Source organism: Anolis carolinensis, chromosome 6 (assembly GCF_035594765.1).
Source record: "Anolis carolinensis isolate JA03-04 chromosome 6, rAnoCar3.1.pri, whole genome shotgun sequence".
Taxonomy (NCBI): domain Eukaryota; kingdom Metazoa; phylum Chordata; class Lepidosauria; order Squamata; family Dactyloidae; genus Anolis; species Anolis carolinensis.
In genome coordinates this window covers 33,231,694-33,255,180 of record NC_085846.1, presented here as the reverse complement: position 1 = coordinate 33,255,180, position 23,487 = coordinate 33,231,694, and the positions used below count along the sequence as shown (strand labels likewise).

At 38.9% G+C, this 23,487-nt stretch overlaps 1 protein-coding gene across 4 annotated transcripts in view; it reads right to left on the bottom strand.

Moving 5' to 3' along the window:
* Positions 1-22,649, bottom strand: part of med24 (mediator complex subunit 24) — a 74,254-nt gene extending 51,605 nt beyond the window's left edge. For 3 of the 4 annotated variants that reach the window (XM_062958317.1, XM_008113346.3, XM_062958318.1), the window contains exons 1-5: positions 22,523-22,601; positions 15,299-15,440; positions 6,955-7,037; positions 5,811-5,849; positions 3,622-3,695 (exon numbers count right to left, since the gene is read on the bottom strand). In XM_062958317.1, the coding sequence (XP_062814387.1) occupies positions 3,622-3,695; positions 5,811-5,849; positions 6,955-7,037; positions 15,299-15,431 (329 nt within the window). In that variant the 5' untranslated portion in view covers positions 15,432-15,440; positions 22,523-22,601. Of the gene's footprint in view, positions 1-3,621; positions 3,696-5,810; positions 5,850-6,954; positions 7,038-15,298; positions 15,441-22,522 lie in introns of all 4 variants that reach the window. The other variant, XM_062958316.1, reaches the window with a different exon arrangement.
* Between the last annotated feature and the right edge of the window lie 838 nt (positions 22,650-23,487).

Here is a 23,487-nt window from a genome sequence, read left to right as displayed (position 1 = left end):
GTGGCTTGCGTAGTGTGGCACGACAGAATACACTGCCACATTCACAATCACTACAGTACTCTCCTTTGTTTAAACAAATTTAAAACAGGGGAAAGGAATATTATCCAGGCCTATGATTAAAATGGCCTGCTCCAAAAAAGTGAGGATTGAAGAAGAAACCCTGTCGATGGGATGAACGCTACTGCAATTGGCACAAATAATCCCAGAACTGAAGCGTTTTGATCAAATGAAAAACCAGGAGATTGAATTAAACAGGGGAAGGATTAAGTAGTGGATTTGTATCTGGCGGAGAACAGCTGTTTATCAGCTTTTTGGCGACAGGTTAATATTCATTGTTTCTATTTTCTTGTACAAAAGGAGGGTTGCTATTTCCTCACATTTCTCTTTACACAGTGTACCCACCTGTCAGTTCTAAATTAAGGGAATTCAAATGAAAGATTCTGTCATATTTTAGAAAGGCATGGTTTTGGAGAGGATTCATTTGTTGAAATAAAAGACAAACCCAGAGATAAATGAGTGACCTGGAAGGCTGTGATCTCTTGCAAAGAAGGGCAACACTGGGATTCCAGGCAACTCCTATGTTTCCTTTTGCAGCAGGCTCATTTTTAGGCATTTAGAAAACGTATGCTTCGTTCTAATGGTTATGGAGATAATACTTGCAATATTAATCACTTCATGAAATACGGGGCTTGTATAGTACACACTGCTGCCTAATCTGTTCTTCTCACTCCAGAGATCCCTCTCTTACAAAACCAAAAACGTAGCAGTCTCTTGAGATTTGGGAAGGTTGTGTATATATTTTTTGTATCAATCTGACACTGGGCACTGAATGAGCCAATTAATGAATGTCTGAAACAACAGCCAGTTATCACAGCTAGGCAAAAGGGCTCTTTCAATGGTTCCCTACTGCTTTATAACACACTTCTAGTTGCTGATTGTGAGTTATAAAAGCTTTAATACTTCTAGTCAATGTGCACAAGAAAACTGGCATCTCCATCACAGTCTCCTGCACCAAGTAAGAACATGCTCTGGATTAGGTGGCCCTCAGTATAAGCTTGGAGAACATTTTTATGTTCTTAAGCAGGAGTGTATACTCAGTACAGATTAATTACTACATAAATCCATGTATAAGTAACTCGTGTATAAGTCATGGGCAGGGTTTGGGACCAAAATCATGGACTGTGATATCACCTATGGATATGTTTGAAGCTCATTCCATTTTATGAAATGTGAATAAGCTGAAAAGGAGGAGGAGAAAGCAGTGCCATGGTGGAGAAAATAGAAGGGAATTGTTTTTTTTGTTTTGTTTTTTTAAGTTCTTCCAGAATGAGTAGATTTTCACTTTCTGTCACTCTACTAAGAGAAGGAGACGGTTCATTTTTTATGAGAGGCACAGTAAGCACACATACTCATGGAGAAGTCGACACTGAATTTTTGGAGTGGTTTTTTTGACTAAAATTCCTAGGTTTATACACAAGGGTAATTTTAGTCTCAATGTAATGGCCTTATAGCAACTCACTGCAGACCACACGGTTGACTTGCAGCTCCCAACATTGACTATGCTGCTGGGACCTGAAATTCAACAATATTTGGAAGACAAAAAGATCACCATCCATGCTTTAGATAGCCATATAAATTCCTTGCACTGGGAAGCATACAAGTAGCACTTTACTTTTCTACCCACCATCATCACCACATGCTTTAGAACTGTTTATACATTCCTGATCTGTCAAAGTACAGTTTGTCAACCTTAACTTAAAAGATATTCTGAGCATCTTGCAGTTGCACTTTTAAAACCAATTTAAATTATAGCACCATCATGAATACAGAAATAACAGGGAGTTTGCTTCTGTGGCCTTGATGGTAACATATACTTGATAATAAAACATCACTCTGTTGTTAAAAGGGATAATATATATTGAAAGCAACAATAATAAAATGAGCATCTGTAATCATGTTTATGCCCAGCAGGTTACTTCTGACTATAAAATGTGTTTATGAATAAGGAGAAGGAAGGTGCATGAGCAGGGATGTCCTCAACCTAGATGCTGATAGTAACGTGTTGTTACTGCGCCATCACATGTGATGCTCTGAGGCCATTTGTTGGCCCTGCTCAGCAGTGGGGCCCTAGACGCTGACCTCAATCTATTCCACTGGTTAGGTAATCCATATGCTTTTAGATATTAGCTGTGTCTTTATGTCTGGAGGGCACCAATTTCATTAATGCGTGATCCACTTCTTTTCCTTTTAGTAGAAATTCTTTGTTCACCCATGACTTTACAATTTATAATGAAGACGTGCATAGCAGAAGTCTAGCTACAGGGGTTCCCAATATGAATTCCACCTCACCTATGAAGGTTTCCTTTTGTCCCACATTTTAGCATTGCAGTAATTTAATTATTCAGTTGATCTTTCAGAAATATAATTTACGTTTCTAAAGAAAAGGGGCAGCAAAGAATAACTACGAAAATGCAAAGACGGCAAATGTAAGAGTTATAGATGTGAATAATTTTAAATGTCTCACTCTCTCGAATGCCAGAAATGTGGGGTCTTGAAGAACATTTCATTTGAAGCAGAATGTTTATTTGGGGCATAATACCCTAATCTGACACCTTTTAGCTACACTCCTGGTTCATACCACGGATCTCCTAACAGGTAAGGCACAAGTAATACGTATTAAATGGCGCAGATTATATACTCTTACATCAGAAAAAAAGAAATGCTTCCAAAGTTTTATCACAGCCCACTTTAATAAAAATTTTCACTGCTTACTCGGATAGCATTGATCCATCAAACTGCCTGAAAAGCACCAAAGTGCCTGATGTTATACTTGGCAGATTCTGTGCAATAAGTGACACCATGAGCACCTGCCATCCTGTTACATAAATGAACCCAAATTATTTACAAAAATTGATAAGGAAAGAAAGTTGTGCTTCAGCAACTTATGAAAGACTTCTACCAACCAGAGGAGTTATGAAACAGTATGGAAAGAAGATCATGCACCATGCCAGCCTCTTGTCTGGGGTCACAAATCCTATGTTGTTTTCACTGTCCATGGGACCCAAAAATAGGACATGTTGTACAAGCCACAATAGACAACAGCATCCAAAGCATGTGTAACAAGTTCTAAGCTTGTATGAGGAGGAATATGTGATGGAAGAGCAAGGATTCCATGCTGCCATATGCAGGAATGGCTGTTTCATCCATTCAATTAAACTAAGTATCATTTAATTCATCTGAGTTGGAGCTGTTTGTAAGAAAATTTGTAAAATGGTCATCATCAAGAGGGGGGAATACTGTGACATGTCTACATTTCCTCATAATGTATGGCAAATTTATTGAAAAGGACACAATTGTTATGATACAGTCAGGGACTTTTCAACTCATTCAGCTTATTGTGACATGTTTATATACTTATAACCTCATTCAGTAGTTTTCATGTTATTTCTATGTTTTGTTGTAACATGGAGAAATGGGGAAGGGGAGGAGAGAGAAAGAATCCCTGCAAAAAAAAGGTGCTTAGTTTTCCATGGCTGACCATGGTCTATCATCTGTCCTTCCTGGTGTATGACATGCTGCCACTTCCCCAGTGGGGGACTCAACATATTGGTTAGTCCTTACCTGAGCCGGTCACAGAACATGTCCATAATTCCCAGCAATGCCTGGACACAGATATTTCGGGAGAAGTCATCAAACTGAAAGAAGCAAGAGAAAATCAAAAGATGTGAGCTCAAGAGAAACGAGGGAAAACAGAAAACATACACCAGTAGTATTATTCTTTCTACAGGATAAAGCTTCCTACCTGGACATGACTTTCATGTAAAATAATTATTTTATATACAGGCAATACTTGATGTTTTGCTCAATAGTTCAATGCTTTTTCAAATATTCCCTATAGGCAACTTTACATATATTCTACTTTACTGGAAATAGTTCTTACGGCCTACATTTCAAGATGTAACCTACATAGAATATATAACCTTTACTAATCACTCATTTTTGGTAAAGGGATCTGGAAGTACAGCAATCTAGAAAGATCCACCATAATCAGAGTAAGCCTTTTTATTCTGAAAGCTACCAAGAAAAGAGCACATTTCCTGAAAGAAGAATCAGGAAAATAAGATTTTGACTGTAAATAGAAGGTCGGCTGCCATCCTCTCATCCTTTTTGCCTTGTTTTTATTAGTATTGTATTTTGAAATGGTCATATGACTGGTCAAATAAAATTATTATTATACAGCAATCTAGCTTTGATATTAAAAAATACTGACATGGTATTATCTATCTACAAGGGACTACAGCTTGTTAATCCATTGGTAAAGGTTCTTTGCATTGTAGGTACAACTCAAGCAGCCAAAGGGAAGGCTAGATATAAGAGCAACCTGAAGTTACCATTCAAACCTGTTCCCAAGAATACAGGGTAATATTTCTCTAATTCACTGAGTCACCAACCAACAGCACCTTATTTTGTTTAGATTACCTCTTACTCTAGCTTTCAATTAATAGTATCTAGAAGTGATTTTGAATGTCCTTGGTACGAATGGTTATTGCAAGGGAAAAATACACACGGATTAGTTCATTATGAACAGCTTTGTCCCCTGTCCCCCGTGGCATATAAGTTTGAAGTAAGCCTATCTTGTAAATTCTTTAGCAGCTGTCAAAAGCAACTTCACAAAGAAGGGTTAGAGGAAATGTACTCTATTCTTCACCCTATGGGAAACATCTGGATTGTTGTTGGCCATTTCTTGCCAATTTTCCCCCAGCCAATGTTTAGACGGGAGGGCTGGAAACACATTAGTAAAAGATGCTTGTATTTTGAAAAGCCAGCTTGGAGGGATCTCCAAATTACCATGGGATGTGTCTCAGTTTTTATATCTGAACAAGGATATGGAGCCTTTTTTGTTATTACTTCAGGATAAGCAAAAGCCCTGAAAGGTGGTACAGTAGAGTCTCACTTATCCAAGCCTCGCTTATCCAAGCTTCTGGATTATCCAAGCCATTTTTGTAGTCAATGTTTTCAATATATAGTGATATTTTGGTGCTAAATTTGTAAATTGTAAATTACAACATAACATTACTGCGTATTGAACTACTTTTTCTGTCAAATTTGTTGTATTACATGATGTTTTGGTGCTTAATTTGTAAAATCATAACCTAATTTGATGTTTAAAAGGCTTTTCCTTAATCCCTCCTTATTATCCAAGATATTCGCTTATCCAAGCTTCTGCCGGCCCTTTTAGCTTGGATAAGTGAGACTCTACTGTATTTGCAAATCTTCCATTCAGCAAAGAGGAAATGGGTTTTAGTCCCCATGCAAGTGCCCATCCCATCACTGAGAATAAGTAGGACTAATTGATGCTTCTGTATTTTAGTTTTAATTAATTGTATTCAGAACTGTGGGCTATTTAATTATTCTCTTTGTGACGAGGTAATAAAAAGTGATGGGAAAAGATGTGTAGGAAAACAAGAACAAGGATAACAAGTAAAAAAAAGTACCTTTCCCTCACAAATGTTCAGTTTTAATGTTTGGAAAACATTTCCCAATGTTCATGTTTAGGCAGTTTTCAGGCTTCAGGCATCATCATTTTAAAAAAATATCTTTTATACACAACCATGAAAACTGAAACGTGCTATGACTTTAAGATAAACCAGACATTCTCCTAAATTTGCAAAAGCTGCTAGGCTTTTGAGACTTTTTTTGAAGGTGATGAGGATCCTTTGGTCCCTGAACGCAAACTGATCACTCTGATCTGAGGATATTAGAAAGGAAAATTATGGCTGAAGTTGCATAAAGAAGTATCCGAATGCTACCTTGCTGATGGCCATAAGAACGCTAGAGGACGACACCATCTGTAACCAGAAACAAGAGAAAGGGAGATAAGTGGTTACTAGCAAATGGTAAGATTTTTTGAAAAAAAATTCCAAAGCCACAAACAAGCCCTGCCATTTCAACCGCCATGGGGGGCGACAAGGTCACTTAACAGCGTCGCAGCTTGTTGCTCGAGCACTGGTCTGGCACAAATTTAAACAGACATTTTTAGGTGATGGCATATTTGCTTCACATCAACTTTGTAGTGAGCAACTCAAGAAAGAAAAGGTTAAAAATCATCCAAAAATATTCTTTCTGTTGTAAGATTTTGAGAAAAATCAGTAATAAAAGGGAGATGCTATGTGTCTTTCTCACTTCGGAGGCATTACACACATTTACATATTGTTGTTGTTGTTGTTGTGTGCCTTCCCTTAATTTCCAACATATGGTGACCCTTAGGTGAGCCTATCACAACCATTTTCTAAGGATGAGAGAGTGTGACTTGTCCAGGGTCACCTAGTGAGTTTCTATGACCAAACAAGGAATTGAACCCCGATCTCCAGAACCATAGCCCAACACTCAAACCACTGAGTAAGGCATTAAAGAATCATTTTAATTTCATTGCTTATTTTGATTTTATCAGCTAGCCACAAAATTGCTTGTTGCAATTTCCAGATCATCCAATGGATTGAAGATCTCCACAATAAAATTGGCCAGATAATAATCAAAGCAGTGATCACTGCACAAATAGTCACAAGCGCAGAATATTGCTTCCTAAGATTTCTTATGGAAGTAAAGTTATACTTAAAATCAAGCAGGCAATGCTTTCGGACATCTCAAAAGACTGAGATTAGAGGTTCAGTGCTTAACGCAGACGATTTCCCATGACGTAGCAAAACCAAAATGCAAAAGACATTTAATAAAGAAAACTGCTTTTGGAGCATGTACATTAAGAAAAACTATCCGAATCAGTCCAATATTACAAAAAGGAAGAACAGGAACATCCTGCTATTACTTACATCTGGGTTCTGTAAGAATCATTTTTTAAAAAGTATACATAAATTATCCATGTGAAAGTAATGATTCATCCCACTAACATCTATTTATGTCCTCTGAAGATGAAAGGCCTTACCATGGGATTATTACCTGGGAACTGATGGCATATTTCAGGTAGGACAGGATCAGTGGGTTTGGCGCTAGGCCAGTCATGGCTTGTTCAAGAAGCGCTTCTGCAATGAAAAATGAAAGAAAATGAAGAAGAGGGGGAAAATCAACTTAGGTTATGTGTATACACGCTCATGAAAAATGATAAAAAATGTGCTGAACTCTTAGGAACTGCCAATTTTCCATAATTTTGGAGGAGTAAATAATGAGAGAATAGGGGGAGGCAGGTCATTGTTCCACAAGGAATTATGGGTCAGAAATGGACACCACTGTCACACCATCCCCTCCCCATGTGCTGCATTTGCTGTGATCGATGCACATGACCTTCACATAGACCTCTGTAGCATCAACTAGTATACAGCACTTCTCGGCAAAGCATCTCTGTTACCCAGCAGTATGTGTCAAACGCTTCCGAAGATTGAAGGAGAGAAGGTGAAGAGGATTTTGGAGGCCTGGCACATGGAACCTCTCCGCAGAATGTGGGCCGACTGCTGGCACGCATTTCCCAGTGGCATCCTGCCAACATGCCAGATTTGGCAAGACGGAAAGGGGCAGCGTATGCCCTATCTGCTCAGTCAAGCTTTTAATTAACAGTTTGAATGACTCTATAGATGAGTGCTGGAGCAGGCAGGGAGATTCGTCTCAGTTCAGCTGTTTTGTAGTCTTCTACATAAGAATCTCAAGAATCCTACCCACCTCATTTTATAATTCATTATTTTCTATTGTGAAAACCCCTAATGTGCCCAAAGGCAATCTGTGTTATATAGACTGAATTTACACTGCCATAACATTCAGATTATTGAAGTAATAATAATAATAATAATAATAATCACCTTTATTTTTATCCCATCCTATCTCCCTGAGAGGACTCAAACCAGTTTACAACAAAAACATTGGCAAACATTCAATGTGAGTCTACACTGCCATACAATCCAACTCAAAGCAAATAATATGGATTATATATGACAGTGTAGACGGGGCCTTAGTTATAAAGGATTTCAGAATTACATAGATTTCAAAACAACAGTGCTGAATAAAGGTCCCTTTTCATGGCGATGGCTATTATAGAACATGTCTTAATAGATCACAGAGCATGACTAAAACTAGCAAAATGAAATTCAATGTACAGTACTAAACTTTGGCAATAGAAATGAAATGCACAGATATAGGATGAGGAATACCTGTCCTGAAAACAGTACATGTGAAAGGGATCTAGGAGTCTTAGTAGTCCATAAGCTGAAAATGAGTCAACAGTGATGTGGCAGCTGAAAGAGCGAATTCAATCCTAGGCTGCATCAATAGGAATATAGTGTCCAGATCGAGGAAAGTCACATTTCCACTCAATTCTACTTTGATCAGACCTCATCTGGAATACTGTGTCCTGTTCTAGGCACCGTAATTCAAGAAGAATATTGACTATCTGGAATGTGTTCAGAGAAAGGCGACCAACTATCAAAGGTTTGGAAACCAAGCCCTATGAGGAATGGCTTCAAGAGTTGGGTTTGTTTGGCATGGAGAAAAGAAGGCTGAGAGTCATATTTAAATATTTGAAAAGATGTCACATTGAAGAGAGGGCAAGCTTGTTTTCTGATGTTCTGGAAACTAAGACCTGAGCAATGGAGTTAAAATGCAGGAAAAGAAATTCCAAGTAAACATTAGGAAGAACTACCTGGCAGTAAGAGTGGAATATGCTGCCTCAGAGGGTGGTGGAGTCTCTGTATGCTTTTAAAGAGAGTCTGGATGGACATCTGTTAGGGATGCTTTGATTGTGTGTTCTTGTATGGCAAGGGGTTTGACTGGATGGCCCTTGTGGCCTCTTCCAACTCTATGATTCTATGAAAAGAGGCCTGTACTCAGCACTATCTTGGTTACCTGTAATTTCCACTACTTCCAGTTCTTCATATTTATCCACATTCTGGGGTTGCATGAAGCAATAGCCACTATGGATGCTCATATTTAAGACCCAAAAAAGCACATTTTTCCTTTCTAAGATGTTCCTTTGGTGTTTTCCCTATCAACCAATAGGCTGCCAATAGTACCATCCATTGCCCAGATGTCCATGGCATCAGAGCAGCCAGCAATAACTGCCCTATATCTATTCTCCAACACTATTTTGGAAGTACAGTATCCGTGTCAATTTCATAACATTTCTCCAACCAACTACTTCACCCACCCAGAATATAACCTACCTTAATAATGGTCCATAGCCCTTGCATATTTTCCACAACCTTTGCAGACACAAAGTTGTCATGTCTAAGGAATGAGCCAAAAGTCCTCCTCTGAATCTCAGCTGGAAAGCTACAACAGTCCCACAGACGTATTAATAATCATCCCCGTTGTTTATGTTTCATCATTAATCCACATGGTATGTTACAAAATTAAACAGAACAGATCCCAGCTTTAAAAGCCTTACAGTCTTTTAAAAAAAGAAGTGCTGAGCAAGCTTAAAATTCCACAAATTTGTACCATACAAGCTAGGACACTAGAATTAACATAAAAGCTTCATTTTGCTCTTCAAAACAGATAAAACCAAGGAGGAGGAAGAGAGGAATGCAAACATCAGCCAGTGATGAGGATAGGGATAACATAAACTCAATAATTTATATGCAAAATTCCAAAGTTCATAAACTTCCCCCACCCTTTAATTTCTAGCCCCTTCTGCTATGAGTTTATAATAAGCATGACAATTTGTGGGAAACGTCTACTTAAGCGTCAAAATCTGGAAAGGGACATCATGCAGCTTTAAAAGATCCAAAGGTGCATTCATATTACAAAATCTGTTTGATATCTGTCTGCTTCACTGCATTCCAACCCTAACATAATTATGTGATTAAGAAGATCATAACCCCCTCCCGCTGACACAGCTGCAAGCAGGTTGAAGGTTTTCGTTTCTATTTTTTTTAATTATGCATATTTCACAAGTATGTTTGTGCTGAGACAAACCGCAGTTGGGTTTACTCACTGAAATGAGCCAACCGCAACAATGGTTTATTAAGTTCAGGAAACCATATTTAACATTAAACATAGTGTGTTCAAGTTGTTTCCAGACAGGAAACCATCAGGGCCAGGTAACACCCCCCCCCCCAACAAAGTATTCCTCCAGGCAGGAAGCAGCTAGGCTTCGAAGCTGAAAGGCTATTCAATGCTAATCAAGCAGACCAATTGCAACACTCACAGTTGCCTCAAACAGACAAGAGTTCTTTCTCCCACTTTGGATATTACACAGATATATAAACCCCATTTGCCTAGTTTTCAACAGACCTCACAACTTCTGAGGATGCCTACCATATATGTGAGCAAAATGTCAGGAGAGAATGCTTCTGGAACATGGCCATACAGCCTGGAAAACTCACAGCAATTCAAACTACAGTTAGTTTATAATGGCAATGAAAGCCTTCGGTCTCTTTTCTATGGCTTCAGTGAGGTAAGAGCAGAAAGATGGGAGAATACAAATCCAAGTTTTGAGAACGTAACAAACCATGATTTTCCCTATCTGTGGCTGTATCTACATGTAGAATTAATGCAGTTTGGTGCTATTTTTACTACAATGGCTCAATGTAATGGACTCATGGGAACTGTCCAGCCTTCTCTGCCATAGTGCAGGTGCCTCACCAAACCACAAATCCTATAACTTCACAGCACTGGGCCAAGTCAATGAAAAGTGGTATCGAACTGCATTAATTCTACAGTGTAGATGCCTCTGTGACTTCTAAACAACCTTCAAAATTAGTTTTATGTGAAAGGTGAACTGCAGAAATCACAGAACTAGACATTTTCCATCGTTCGTTATTGGGAGCCATGATATAAAAACAACAATTTACTTGTATGTCTGTCCTTGCTTACAGACAGCTTTGCAATTCTTTAAAGTTATTCAACAGCAACAAGACTTTGCAACAGATACACCGAAGCTATGGAAAACCCAGAGGATCTACTACTACCATATCCACTTTGATAATGCTATTAAAGGACCCCATACTTACACGTTCATCTGACAATATGTTATGCCGTACATAACTGTGTATAAATCAATCTCATGTAAAAGTCAAGGGAAGGTTGGGGGGGGGGGGGAGCAAAATGAAGGATTCTGATATATCCTGTGGATAAATCAAGGATAGTTCAACAAAGAAGGGGAAAGCACCAATGATGCCTTGGGAGGTCAGCCACTTCTGGCCACTGCTGCCATTTTCCCACCCAGGCATTCAAAAAAGCCAGAAACAGAGCCATAGCAGAGAAAATTGAAGGAATTGGTGCTCATTTTAGGTTCTCCAGGGATGGATTAAGCTCTTGTCTTTCGCCATTCTACTTAGAGAAGGAAATTATTCCTTTTTTAATAAGGGTTAAGATATACTGCTTACACACTGATTCTTGGAGAAGTCATTCCATGTTTTGGGGATTGATTTTTTTACTGAAATATCTAGGCGTATACATGAGTATATACAGTGTGTCATTATTTGACAACAATGCCCTGCTGCATTTTACAGAGGACAAAGCAGCTTCTACATCAAAGAACTAACCCATTTTTTAAAAATGACATTAAAGAAATACTATCCCCAAAGCGGAAGAGAAGGGCTTCATTGTCCTAGGATACACAGATCCAGATAGTAACTTGTACATGCATCAGACCCTTTTAAAACAGGGAGGGCTATTGTTTTTGCCCAAGAACCGCATTTCCCCTGGCAACTGTCAAATTTTGGGAAGGATTCCTGCTGTTCCTTCTTACCAGAGGGAAGGATGCATCAGACCATGAAGACCTGACTGTTCTGAATTCAGTGAAGGAAAAGGCGGGTGCACTCCAAATGAGAGTGCATTGCCATTTCTCCCCCAAGCAGTTAAGATGAGACTAACTGCTTCCTATGATCTGAATTGCCCCATAGGCTATTATGGCAAGGGACTCTTCCCAGCATCTGATAGTTGCTAAGAGATTGGGGAACCTGAAATTGCATGGGAAGAGACACATGTGCCTATCTGAGCCATTGTCTCCAACCTGTAAGTGGCCATCAAAGAAAGGATATAATCCAGAAGGAAAAAGCTGAACAAAAGGTTTAACTACCATATATACTCATGTATAAGTCAACCTCATGGTGAGGACAAAGGTCATCCATGAAGAGGGGAAAGCACATGTATCACCTCAAGAGGCCAACCGTTCTGGCTGCCATTATCAGTTTCCTATCCAGGCTTTTAAAAAGGCCAGAAAATGGAGATAGAAAGGGGACTCATGCTTCTTTTAGGTTCTCCTAGGACAGACTATGCTCTTGACTTTCATCAGAGAAGAGGATCTTTGTTTTTAAGGTAAAATATTCTTATTGATCAGTTTTCTGAACTGATTTTTTCACTAAAAATTTTTCAACATATACATCAGTATTATAGGGCATTTATGTCTCAAATAGGAATAAAGTACAGGTGGGCAAAGTGTGGCCGATGGACCATTCTTATGGCCCCCATGGTCCTCAAGAAGAAGAAGTCCGGAAATGCCCTCTAGAGAGCGTAGGAGGCACTACAGCCACTTTTGAGAAGCATCTTATTACCTCCAGGGCCCCATCTACACTGCCACATAATGCAGTTTCAGAATGCAGATTAACTGCATTGAACTGGATTATATGGCAGTGTAGATGAAGATGCTCCAATTCAATCTGCATTATATGTGTCCACATGACCATATAATCCACTTCAATGGGGTCTAGAAACGGCGTTATTAAAAACAGGAAGTGTTGCTAAATTAAACAACAAATGAATCTAAAATAAACCAGAGGAATCTTAAAACATGGTGAAAATGTTGTCAATGCCTGCTAGACAATACTGGGGTGAGAAATGAATTTTATTTTATGTGTTGGAGTGGACAATCTCCCAAGGTCTCACTGGGGGCTAAAGTGGTCTACTACAGTTCCCTACTTTTCAAGGTTTTCATGTTGCTGCAGGTTTGTTAAATGGCCATTATTTGTCAATTCGCTGACTATAGTTTTAACATTTTCTGTTATTATTTTTGATTACAATCCTGCACTCACTATAGTTCATCTACAGGCTAACCTCTACATCTTGCTTTCAAAATAGATGAAGAATTTTCATTAAGTAAAGGTAAAGCTTTTCCCCTTACATTAAATCTAGTTGTGTCCGACTCTGGGGGTTGGTGCTCATCTCCATTTCTAAGCCAAAGAGCCGGTGTTGTACGTAAACACCTCCAAGGTCATGTGGCTGACATGACTGCATGGAACTCCATTACCTTCCTACCGGAGCGGTACCTATTGATCTACTCACGTTTGCATATTTTTGAACTGCTAGGTTGGCAGAAGCTGGGGCTAACAGCAGGAGCTCATCCGCCCCCCAGATTCAAACCGCTGACCTTTCAGTCAGTGAGTTCAGCAGCTCAGTAGTTTATCTGTGCCAAAATGCATCAAGTATAGTATAATGGTGTGGGACTAGGATTCTGGGAAACAGAGTACAAATGCCTGCTCAGCCAAGGAAACCCTTGGTCACATCACACTCTCTCAGTCTAAGAAGAAAGCAATGGCAAACTTCCTCTGAAGAGATCCTGTAAGAAAACCTCATGATAAGTCAGTGTCAACCTGAAGTCTCCTAACAGCAACAGTATGTATAATGTCTTCTCGCTTCCCAAACACTATACAGATGCCATGCTTGATCAACAATTATTAAGTGTGCCAGAATACATTTTACATTTTAATGTCTCACATCCCTTCTTATACATCTAGTCCAAAGAGGCAATATCACGTATCTAATAAAATGGGCTGCAATCCATGAAACCCTATGCCAAAGAAGATATGTTAGTCCTTTTAAGTACCACAAAACCTTTAGCTCCCCTTTAAGGTTTGGTCTATGGATATTTATTCAAATTTAAAATAGTTGAATCCACACTTAACAATATGGACATCTCCCATTTTTTTCCTTTATATTGGCACTGACAAAACACACACACCACACTTATTCATCACATGCCAAACTATAATTTTGTGTCATGAGCACAAGTAGCTTCAGGTTCATGCTGTACCTTTTCGTCATCTCCTACACACAAAGGAAAGACATTAGATGCATTCCATTACAGTTTGCAACAAAACAGGTTTTACTATTTTAGCTGAACCCAGCAAACCATAGCTGGTGAAAACCATATAGTGAGTACATTATCAGGATTCTCATATTCATGGTGTCAAAACATGGTTTAGTGTTATACCCGAATAGGGGAATAGAAGTACAGCCAAAAGGCTCAATGTGCATCTACACTGTCACCACTTTAACTGCCATAGCTCAATGCTACTGAATCCTGGAATTTGTAGTTTGGTGAGGCACCATTATTCTCTGGCAGAGAAGGCTAAAGATCTTGTAAAACTGCCACTTCAATGATTTCATAGCATTGAGGCATGGCAATTAAAAGTGGTGCATTAATTCTACAGTGTAGATGAGCCTCCAATTTCTGATAAAGAAAAGTAAATTCATCTGCTACTTAATCAACTCAATGTTGAAGATGACCATTGCAAAATAGAAAGATATGCATTCTTATATGTTTTTGCCAAGTACCTACATGGATCTATTTTGTGTAGACAATAAGAAGAAGAACAGAAAACAATAATAAAAACAACAGTGAGTAAAAAAATGAAGCAACAACAATAACTTCAATTTCAGCAGACCAAGGAGGGATATGTCACCTGGTACAAATTCATAAATTTCAAGCCTACCTTTCCCAAACCAAAATCCGTAATAGAACACTCAAAGTAGAAACCAAAAAATGAATATATAATGTCTAACTATAAGTTCAACTTCACTAATTATCTTTTGTAACATTAGAGTTCACAATTCTAAGGTGATTCACACATTTTTACTGTTCTAAATTCAGACCCAATACACACTTCAAAAAGCAATAATGCCTCTGTGTATATTTAACTTTGCAGGTAGCACAGCATGTGAAGGAACAGATGAGACACTTTGAAAAATTGTGGCAACCACCTAATTAAGGTACCTGTTTCATAATGTGGAACTGTCACGTCACTAAAGAATGGACACGCATAACCGAAACACAGAACATTTGTTTTAGGAAGAAAGCAGTAGTTACTCCAAATCTGCAAAACTACCTGCATCATCAATATCATGACACCACTGATGGATCATCATGTAGTAACTAGACTTGATTTAATACAGCACTTAAAAGGAACTGGAAACCATTGCAGTGGCTGGGGTATTTTCAGCAGCCAAACAGTGGTTGAGCACTAATGGATATACTGTCAAAACAATAGGCAATGAAATTTGTACTGCAAAGAGCACACTGTGTAGGGAAACAACACATAACTGAACATTTATAATCTGTGCTAACTATAAACCAGACCTGCTAAATTCAGAATGTCCCACGTGGTCCCCTTGGGGAAGAATTTTTTCATGTTTATGGCCCATTGGTAATCACTCCACCTTTCTTTCCAAGCATGGAGGATGGCTTGCTTGAGGTTGACCACTTTCATCATCTTCTTATCCTGTTAAGAAAAAGGAAAACTTGACACAGCAACTCCATCATGCATCCCTATCAAGCTTCCAAGCCTCCAGCTTGATAAACAAATCTACATCATGGCGCACGTCCAGGCTATTTGACAAATTGTATCTCCCTATATGAACCAGACTGAGCTCCAAGATCATCAAGAGAGATCCCTTTCTCAGTCCCGCCACCATTATAAGCCTGGTTGGCAAGGATGCAAGAAAGGGCCATCTCAGTGGCCAGAATGGTCTCCTCCCTGTTGCTTTCTGGCAGAAGGCTAAAACTTTTATTCAGACATAATTTTTAAAGTTCAGAATGCTGTTAGAAAATGGGTTGAGCGTGATACATTGTTTTACACTAAGCTATTTTAGCAGCTTTTTATTTTTAATTACATTTTAACTAAATGTATTTATTAATTGTAACACTGATCTGTGGTTATTAAGGTCCAGGGGGTCCAGGGAAGGCTTTTCAGTAACTACTGTTTCTTTTAAACAAAATGGAAACTTCCCTTCCCTGAGAGATGCATTCATAATTTATTGCATTTGAAATCGAATTGCATCTCCTCTCAAAAGGGGTAGAGATCAAGAAAGCAGGTCTTCTCTTTAGAAAATTCTAGCATGACTAGAGGAAAATGACCATGGAGTCACACTTGAGGTCCCAGAGATTCCTAGACAGAATAAAATCCTCAAATGTTCAAATTTGCAGAAGTCTAAACCGCAAAGATAGATGCTTTTGAACTGTGATGTTGGGAGGAAAATCCTGAGAGTGCCTTGGACCACAAGAAGACCCAACCAGTCCATATTCCAGGAAATAATGCCGGCTGCTCACTGGAGGGAAGGATATTAGAGGCAAAGATGAAGTACTCTGGCCACATAATGAGAAGTCAGGAAAGCTTGGAAAAGATCATGATGCTGGGGACAATGGAAGGAAAAAGGAAGAGAGGCCGACCAAGGGCAAGATGGATGGATGGTATCCTTGAAGTGACTGGTTTGACCTTGAAGGAACTGGTAGCGGGGACAGCCGATAGGAAGCTCTGGCGTGGGCTGGTCCATGAGGTCACAAAGAGTCGGAAGTGACTGAACAAATAAACAACAAACAACAAACCACAAATGCAGAGAGACAACTGTGTTTTAAGATTTACTTTTTGTATGTTTCTAAATGTAGTGCTTTTTAAGTTGTAAGCCCTTTTGTGTCCCAAACCTGGAAAAATTGGGAGTAAAAATAAAGAATGGCAACAACAAAAACAATAATGGTCTTCAAAATATATTTCTCATTTTGCTAAAGAAATACTTTCTCAATGGCAACCATGTGATTCGTGACTGCACAAGGCTTTGGCCAGAGGTTCCCAACACCAAGATCATAACTCAGTTTCCTTTATTATACCACACACCAGATCCACTTTAAATATTCAAGTGTGAATATTTAATTATGGTTTCTTCAAACCATATTTAAATATTCACACTGAAAACCTAGGAATTAGCAAAACCCAGAACTTATTCAACAGACCAGCAACCCTGAGAGACCAAGGTCACATTTTCCATTTCAACTTCTCAAGACTACATCTTAAAGTATGTGTTCATGGTACGACTTTTATCTTGCTCGCATTGAAAAGCATTCAGAGTTATACATATATAATATGAATATAAGTGCTTTCTCCTTGAGCTAGGCCTCTATCATTAATGTATATTTTGTTATGCACACAAACACAAAAACTTCCTCAAGTTTTACAAGATATGTCACAATCCTACAGGAGCCATTATGTATTTTGCTAGTTTTCTCTTATCTCAGGAGAAACAGATGGCCTTTCAGATGCTGTGGAACTGCAATTGCCATCAGCCTTAGCTGGAATATCCAATAGCAAATAATGCAAGGAGTTGTAGTTCAACCAAAACTCACACTGCCATGTGTCATTTACCTATTTATACCATGTGATCCTATCTGTGATAAATCAGAAAAACCACTGTGCCTAACAGGACTTCCTCTCTAGATTGCAATCTGAATGAGGATTGATACAAATAATAGCATGGCATGCATAAAGGCATACATTCCTTTACAATTAGAATGCTCTTTGCACAGTTCCGTTATTTTGGAATTTTCAACTACTCAAATAAATAAAAATAGTTCTTTCTTTGAATCTCATATATTCATACAAATACACCCAGCAAATTTGAAATAGCTAATCAGTTAGGATTAGCAGGTCCTCTGTTCTTCCTTTTTGAATGGGAGTGTATCATTTCTTGAAGATTAGTGAGTGGTACAGGAAGTACAGAACTCAATTCCTTGCTTACAGTTCAAGTCTAGCAACAAAGCACAGTTTACTACGCTTGCAATTTCTAATGGTTTTATTAGTACAAAGTAGAACTGAGTAACACATTTGTAAACCAATTTTTTCTAATTTATTGGTCACATCTGAGTAACTCAGAACCAGAAACAAACTTGTGAAAACTGGATCTGTTGGACATGACGCATCATGCAGAGATGTAGAGTGGAATTTTTTGCAAAATGGAAAATTTCCAATGCTCTGCTTTGCCTTGGAAAATTTCCAATTCATCCACACAAAATTACATCCAAAGTTTTCTGGGCTGCTGTACTGAAATCAATCAAGTTAAATGGGCTAACTATAGGATATGAATTTCCAATTATTCCTTTTTCCACAGAAACAAGGCTTGACGAGCCTAATGCACAGAGGAATAGACTAGCAAATGGACACATTGCAAAGTTTCTATTTCACAAAACTTCCTGTATCCCAAACAGTCAAGACAAAATGTAAAAGGTTGCCTGTGACCGCAGACTCTCATCCAGCCTTTAGTAAGATATGTTCAATGGGTTGTATTAAATCACGCATTTCTCAAAATGAAAACGTTGCAGTATCTCTGCAACTGTGGATATACGGTAAAATATACCTGTTTTGATTCTCTTCAACTATGTGTACTTTAAAAAGTGTTCTTCCAGGTACAGCCATTTGTTGCTGAATATAAGTAAAGTATGACTTCAATATGGCACCGGAATGATAGGTGGTATTTAACTGAGCTCCAATATCTTTATTGTTTTGACTTTCACTTTTTTATTTTACCCTGCTCCAATTCTGCTTCATTTTAAGCCTATTGTTTCCCGTTGGCACTGTGCAGCATTATTTTGGAAACTTTGGCTGTTTGTACATATTGGACTTATCGGTGTAAACTCCGCAAGCAACTTTCATTGCCAAAGAGTTCCTAAATACAGTACAACTCCCATACCCACAGGAATACATTCCTGGACTTCAGGTGAAAACACAAAACTGCGGCTAATAGCAAACCCTATTGAAATGAATGATTTCTGGTAGTCATACCATAGAATAGCACTGGAGAGCCTAAAATGCATCAAGATAACACCTCTTTAGCATTTCTAGGTCCTCCATAGCAACTATTGTCTACTTTTAGCAGAAGCCTACCATAGAATCATGACGGAGAATCTAGAAAATGCTTAGAGAATGTATTTTTGGACATGAGCAAGTGAAACCTCTACTACTTGTCCAGTGCATACAGGAGTCCTGCTGTATATGCTCTATCTGTTTCATTATTACTCCTATTCCAATGTAAAAAAATTCCACATAAACCTTTAGAAGTTTGTCAACAAGACATGCTAAATCATAAAGGTAAAGGTCTCCCCTGACATTAAGTCTAGTCTTTTCCAACTCTGGGGGTTGGTGCTAATCTCTATTTCTAAGCCGAAGAGTTGGCGTTGTCCGTAGACACCTCCTAGGTCATGTGGCCAGCATGACTGCATGGAGTGCCATTACCTTCCTGCCGAAGTGGTACCTATTGATATACTCACATTTGCATGTTTTTGAACTGCTAGGTTGGCAGAAGCTGGGTCTAACAGCGGGAGCTCACCTCACTCCTTGGATTCGAACCGCTGACCTTTCAATCAGCAAGTTGAGCAGCTCAGCGGTTTAACCCACTGCGCCACATATATTATTATTATTAAGAACACCAGAAGCATTTCTACTTTTTCAGGAAGATGCACATTACTGATATGAATGAGGCTTGTTTTACTTATGCTCAAAACCTTGTCCTGCCCTTCCTTCTAACCAGTTAAGGATAACTCTGGAAACTTATTTTGACTTCCCCTTGAACTTAGTTTATTGTTCCATCAAACTTGGGAACCAAGTCAGCTGTAGAAACCACAATTTGAAATCAGGTTGCTTTGAAACAAATTATAGTTGGGGAGAAACAATGATCCCTATTTGAACACAAACTGCAAATTAGTTATTTTTAAAAACAGAGTCAAAAGTTCTTAAGTTCCCTTTCCCTACCACAAAAAAAAGAGGTGAATGTAAATCTACAGCTATCCACAAAGATTTCTTATTAAAAAGGGAATCCGTGGAATAAGAAGGTGAGGGCAAGGAAGAAATGGAATTCTTCCTGGAGCTGATAACTGAGGGTGAATCCACACTGCAGAATTAATGCAGTTTGATACTGCTTTAATGCCATGGGTCAATCCTGTGGAATCCTGGCATTTGTAGTTTGGTGAGGCACCAAAATTCTTTGGCAGCGAAGGCTCAAGACCCTATGAAACTACAACTCCTGTGATTCCATAGCACTGAGTCATGGCAGTTCAAGTTGTGTCAAACTTCATTAATTCCACGGTGTAGATGCATGCTGTTAATATTCACAAATGACCTGAAAATGCAGGAGGCTGGTAACTAAATTATTCAGACTCAATTGTTTGCTTGAAAGTGACATCTCACATTATTTCCTGTCACTTCTAGGGATACTGAAGGCATGGCTTCTTTTGCTTTAAAGAAAACAATGGTTCCTTTTTTATTCATTACACCTAAAACACTGCAAGATATCTTGTCTTTTAAAATGTATGCTAATATATAAATACAAAGTACCTAAAATGGCAAAACAGCAGTCGGTAGTAGCATCAGTAGCAATCGTAACTGATTTCTTTTTAAAATAACATTCCAAGCCTAGTTCAGAATGGAAGAATCAAAAATGACTTAACAATTCCAAAAAGAAGATAATCCACATTATCTGTTTTGAACTGGATTATATGAGTCTACATTGCCATATAATCTAGTTCAAAGATGGATTTTATATGGCAGTGTAGAAGAGGTCTGAGCGAGTATGATTTGCCCAGGGTCATCAAATGGGTTTCCATGGCCGAGTAGGGATTCGAACCTGGTTTCCAGAGCACTTGGCTCACAAGTGTGGTCATTCAGGAGTGATGGAAAGGCTCTCTGGGAATTTCAGTCAATTAATCTTAACCCTGTCAAAGGCTAAGACCTATTGATTTGAGCCACTTGAGAGCTTGTTTTTATTCTTGTTGGGAAATTAAATTTGTAGTCCTAGGCCCCTTCCACACAACTGTATAAAATCCACATTGAACTAGATTATATGGCAGTATGGACTCATATAAATTGGTTTAAAGCAGATATTGTGGATTATCTGCTCTGATATTCTGGGATATATGGCTGTTTGGAAGGGCCTCTATAGATACATACTGCAAGTACAAGGTCATTTTGCATCTTGGATCCTTCTCTTTAAAAAAAATCAACTGAAGCTGGATTTACACTGCCATATAACCCAGTTCAAAGCAGATGATCTGGATTTTATATGGCAGTGTAGATGGGGTCTGGGGCCCCTTCCACTAAGCTGAATAAAATCCCACATTATCTGCTTTGAACTGGAATATATGGCAGTGTTGACTCAGATACTCCAGTTCAAAGCAGATAATGTGGGATTCTCTGCCTTGATATTCTGGGTTATATGGAACCCTGGGAGAATATATATCAGAGGGTGTACCTACACTAGAGAAATAATGCATTTTGACACCACTTTACCTGCTGCGGCTCAATGCTGTGGTTTCACATAGCCTTTAGCCTTCTCCACCAAAGGGGTCTAGTACCCCCAATGAGACTATAACTCCCATAACATAGAGTCATGGCAGTTAAAGCGGTGTCAAGTTGCATTAGTCCAACTGAAAATGTACCCTGAGGGACTGATAGCCAGTTTCAGCTGGATCATTTCATGCTTGCAAGGAGTTTTGCAAAGTAAAAAAGGAAAATTAAAGTATTAGATTAAGGAGATCTAAGGGATGACACTTGGAGCCCTTTCACACAGCCCTATATCCCAGAATATCAAGGCAGAAAATCCCACAATATCTGATTTGAACTGAGCTATCTGAGTCCACACTGCCATATTATAATAATAATTTTATTTTTATATCCCAACTCCATCTCCCTGAAGGGACTCGGGGCGGCTCATTTCAAAGCAGAAAATGTGAGATTTTATTCAGCTGTGTGGAAGGAGCCTCAGTGTGCATCTACACTGTGGAATTAATGCTGTTTGACCCCACTTGAACATCACCGTGGCTCTATGCCAGGCATGGGCAAACTTGGGCCCTCCAAGTGTTTTGGACTTCAACTCCCTCAACTCCTAACAGCCATCAGCTGTTAGGCATTTTGGGAGTTGAAGTCCAAAACACCTGGAGGGCCTAAGTTTGCCCATGACTGCTCTATGCTATGGAATGATGGGGGTTCATTCACTCTCTCTGCCAAAGAGTGCTGGGCGTTCACCAAACTACAATTCCCAGAATTCTGCAGTATTTACCCATGGTAGTTAAAGTGGTATCTTACTGCATTAATTCACCAATGTAGATGCAGCTTTCAGAGTATGGAGAAAAACATTACTCAATATCACATAAAACACACTATAGTAGTTAGGTTGCAATATTATACAAACATATTTTGAAAATGCACTATTTTTAATGGACATATAGAACTGTGCTGGGAAAGTTTACATTTTACATTAAATTTAAGATACATTGTTAGACCATGTGGTTTTTAGTAAAATAAACTTCCTGCAAGACCCATGAACCAAACAAAACTGCTATATAATCCAGATCAAAGCAAATAATCCACATTATCTGCTTTGAACTTAATTATCCGAGTCTACACTGCCATATAATCCAGTTCAAAACAGATAATCCGGATTTTATCTGGCAGTGTAGAAGGGGTCAAACATTGTAAGGAAGGGGTTGGTTATTAAAGCAGGGAAAAGCTGGGGATTCCTCATTGCCTTCCTTTGATTCACTTACCTATTCCCTTCCCTATACAAAGAAACACACGCCTCTCAGTTCCTGGATTCCGCCATCTTCCCACTTCGCAAAGAGCCGTGCGCTGATTGGCTGGCAGCGATCCATGAGGCGCAAGGGACGTTGGGGGATGTAGTTTGCTTGCAGCCAATGTAGTGCAATGGGTTTTTTAAAAAAAAAAAAGAAATTGTTTTATTCGACAGAGAGTAAACATAATAGAAAGGCCATAATAATACAAAGGAGCACACTTACATTCTGCCTACTATAATGAACACACACAAACTAAACTCACAAGTAAAGAAAATAATTTCTGCAAAGCTCATACTATCCCATGGCTTTTATTCTTTATTATGTGAGTTAAATGGAAATCCTGGGGTCAGATCCTGGGATATAGGGCCAGTCTGAAAGGGGCCCCTGTTAAATTAGGACCCTTCCGCACAGCTGTATAAAAACCACATTGAACTGGATTATACGGCAGTGTGGATTCAGCTAACCCAGTTCAAAGCAGATATTGTGGATTACCTTCCTTGATATTATGGGTTGTTGCCAGGTTCGAATCTGGGGAGCGGAGTGAGCTCCTGCTATTAACCCCAGCTTCTGACAACCTAGCAGTTTGAAAACATGCAAATGTGAGTAGATCCATAGGTACTGCTCCGGTGGGAAGGTAACAAAGCTCCCTGACCTTGGAGGTGTCTACGGACAACGCTGGCTCTTCGGCTTAGAAATGGAGATCAGCACCAACCCCCAAAGTCGGACACAACTGGACTTAATGTCAGGAGGAAACCTTTACCTTTACATATGGCTGTGTGGAAAGGACCCAAGAGCCTACTGTATTAGAAAGGCTCTTGTACTAGTCTAATATAAATATGAACTCGGGTTTATTCCCAAGGTAACACTTGCCATCTTATTACAGGAAACTTTTGTTAGGATTTTCTATTGTATACTTCAAAAACAACGGCTGAGATCTT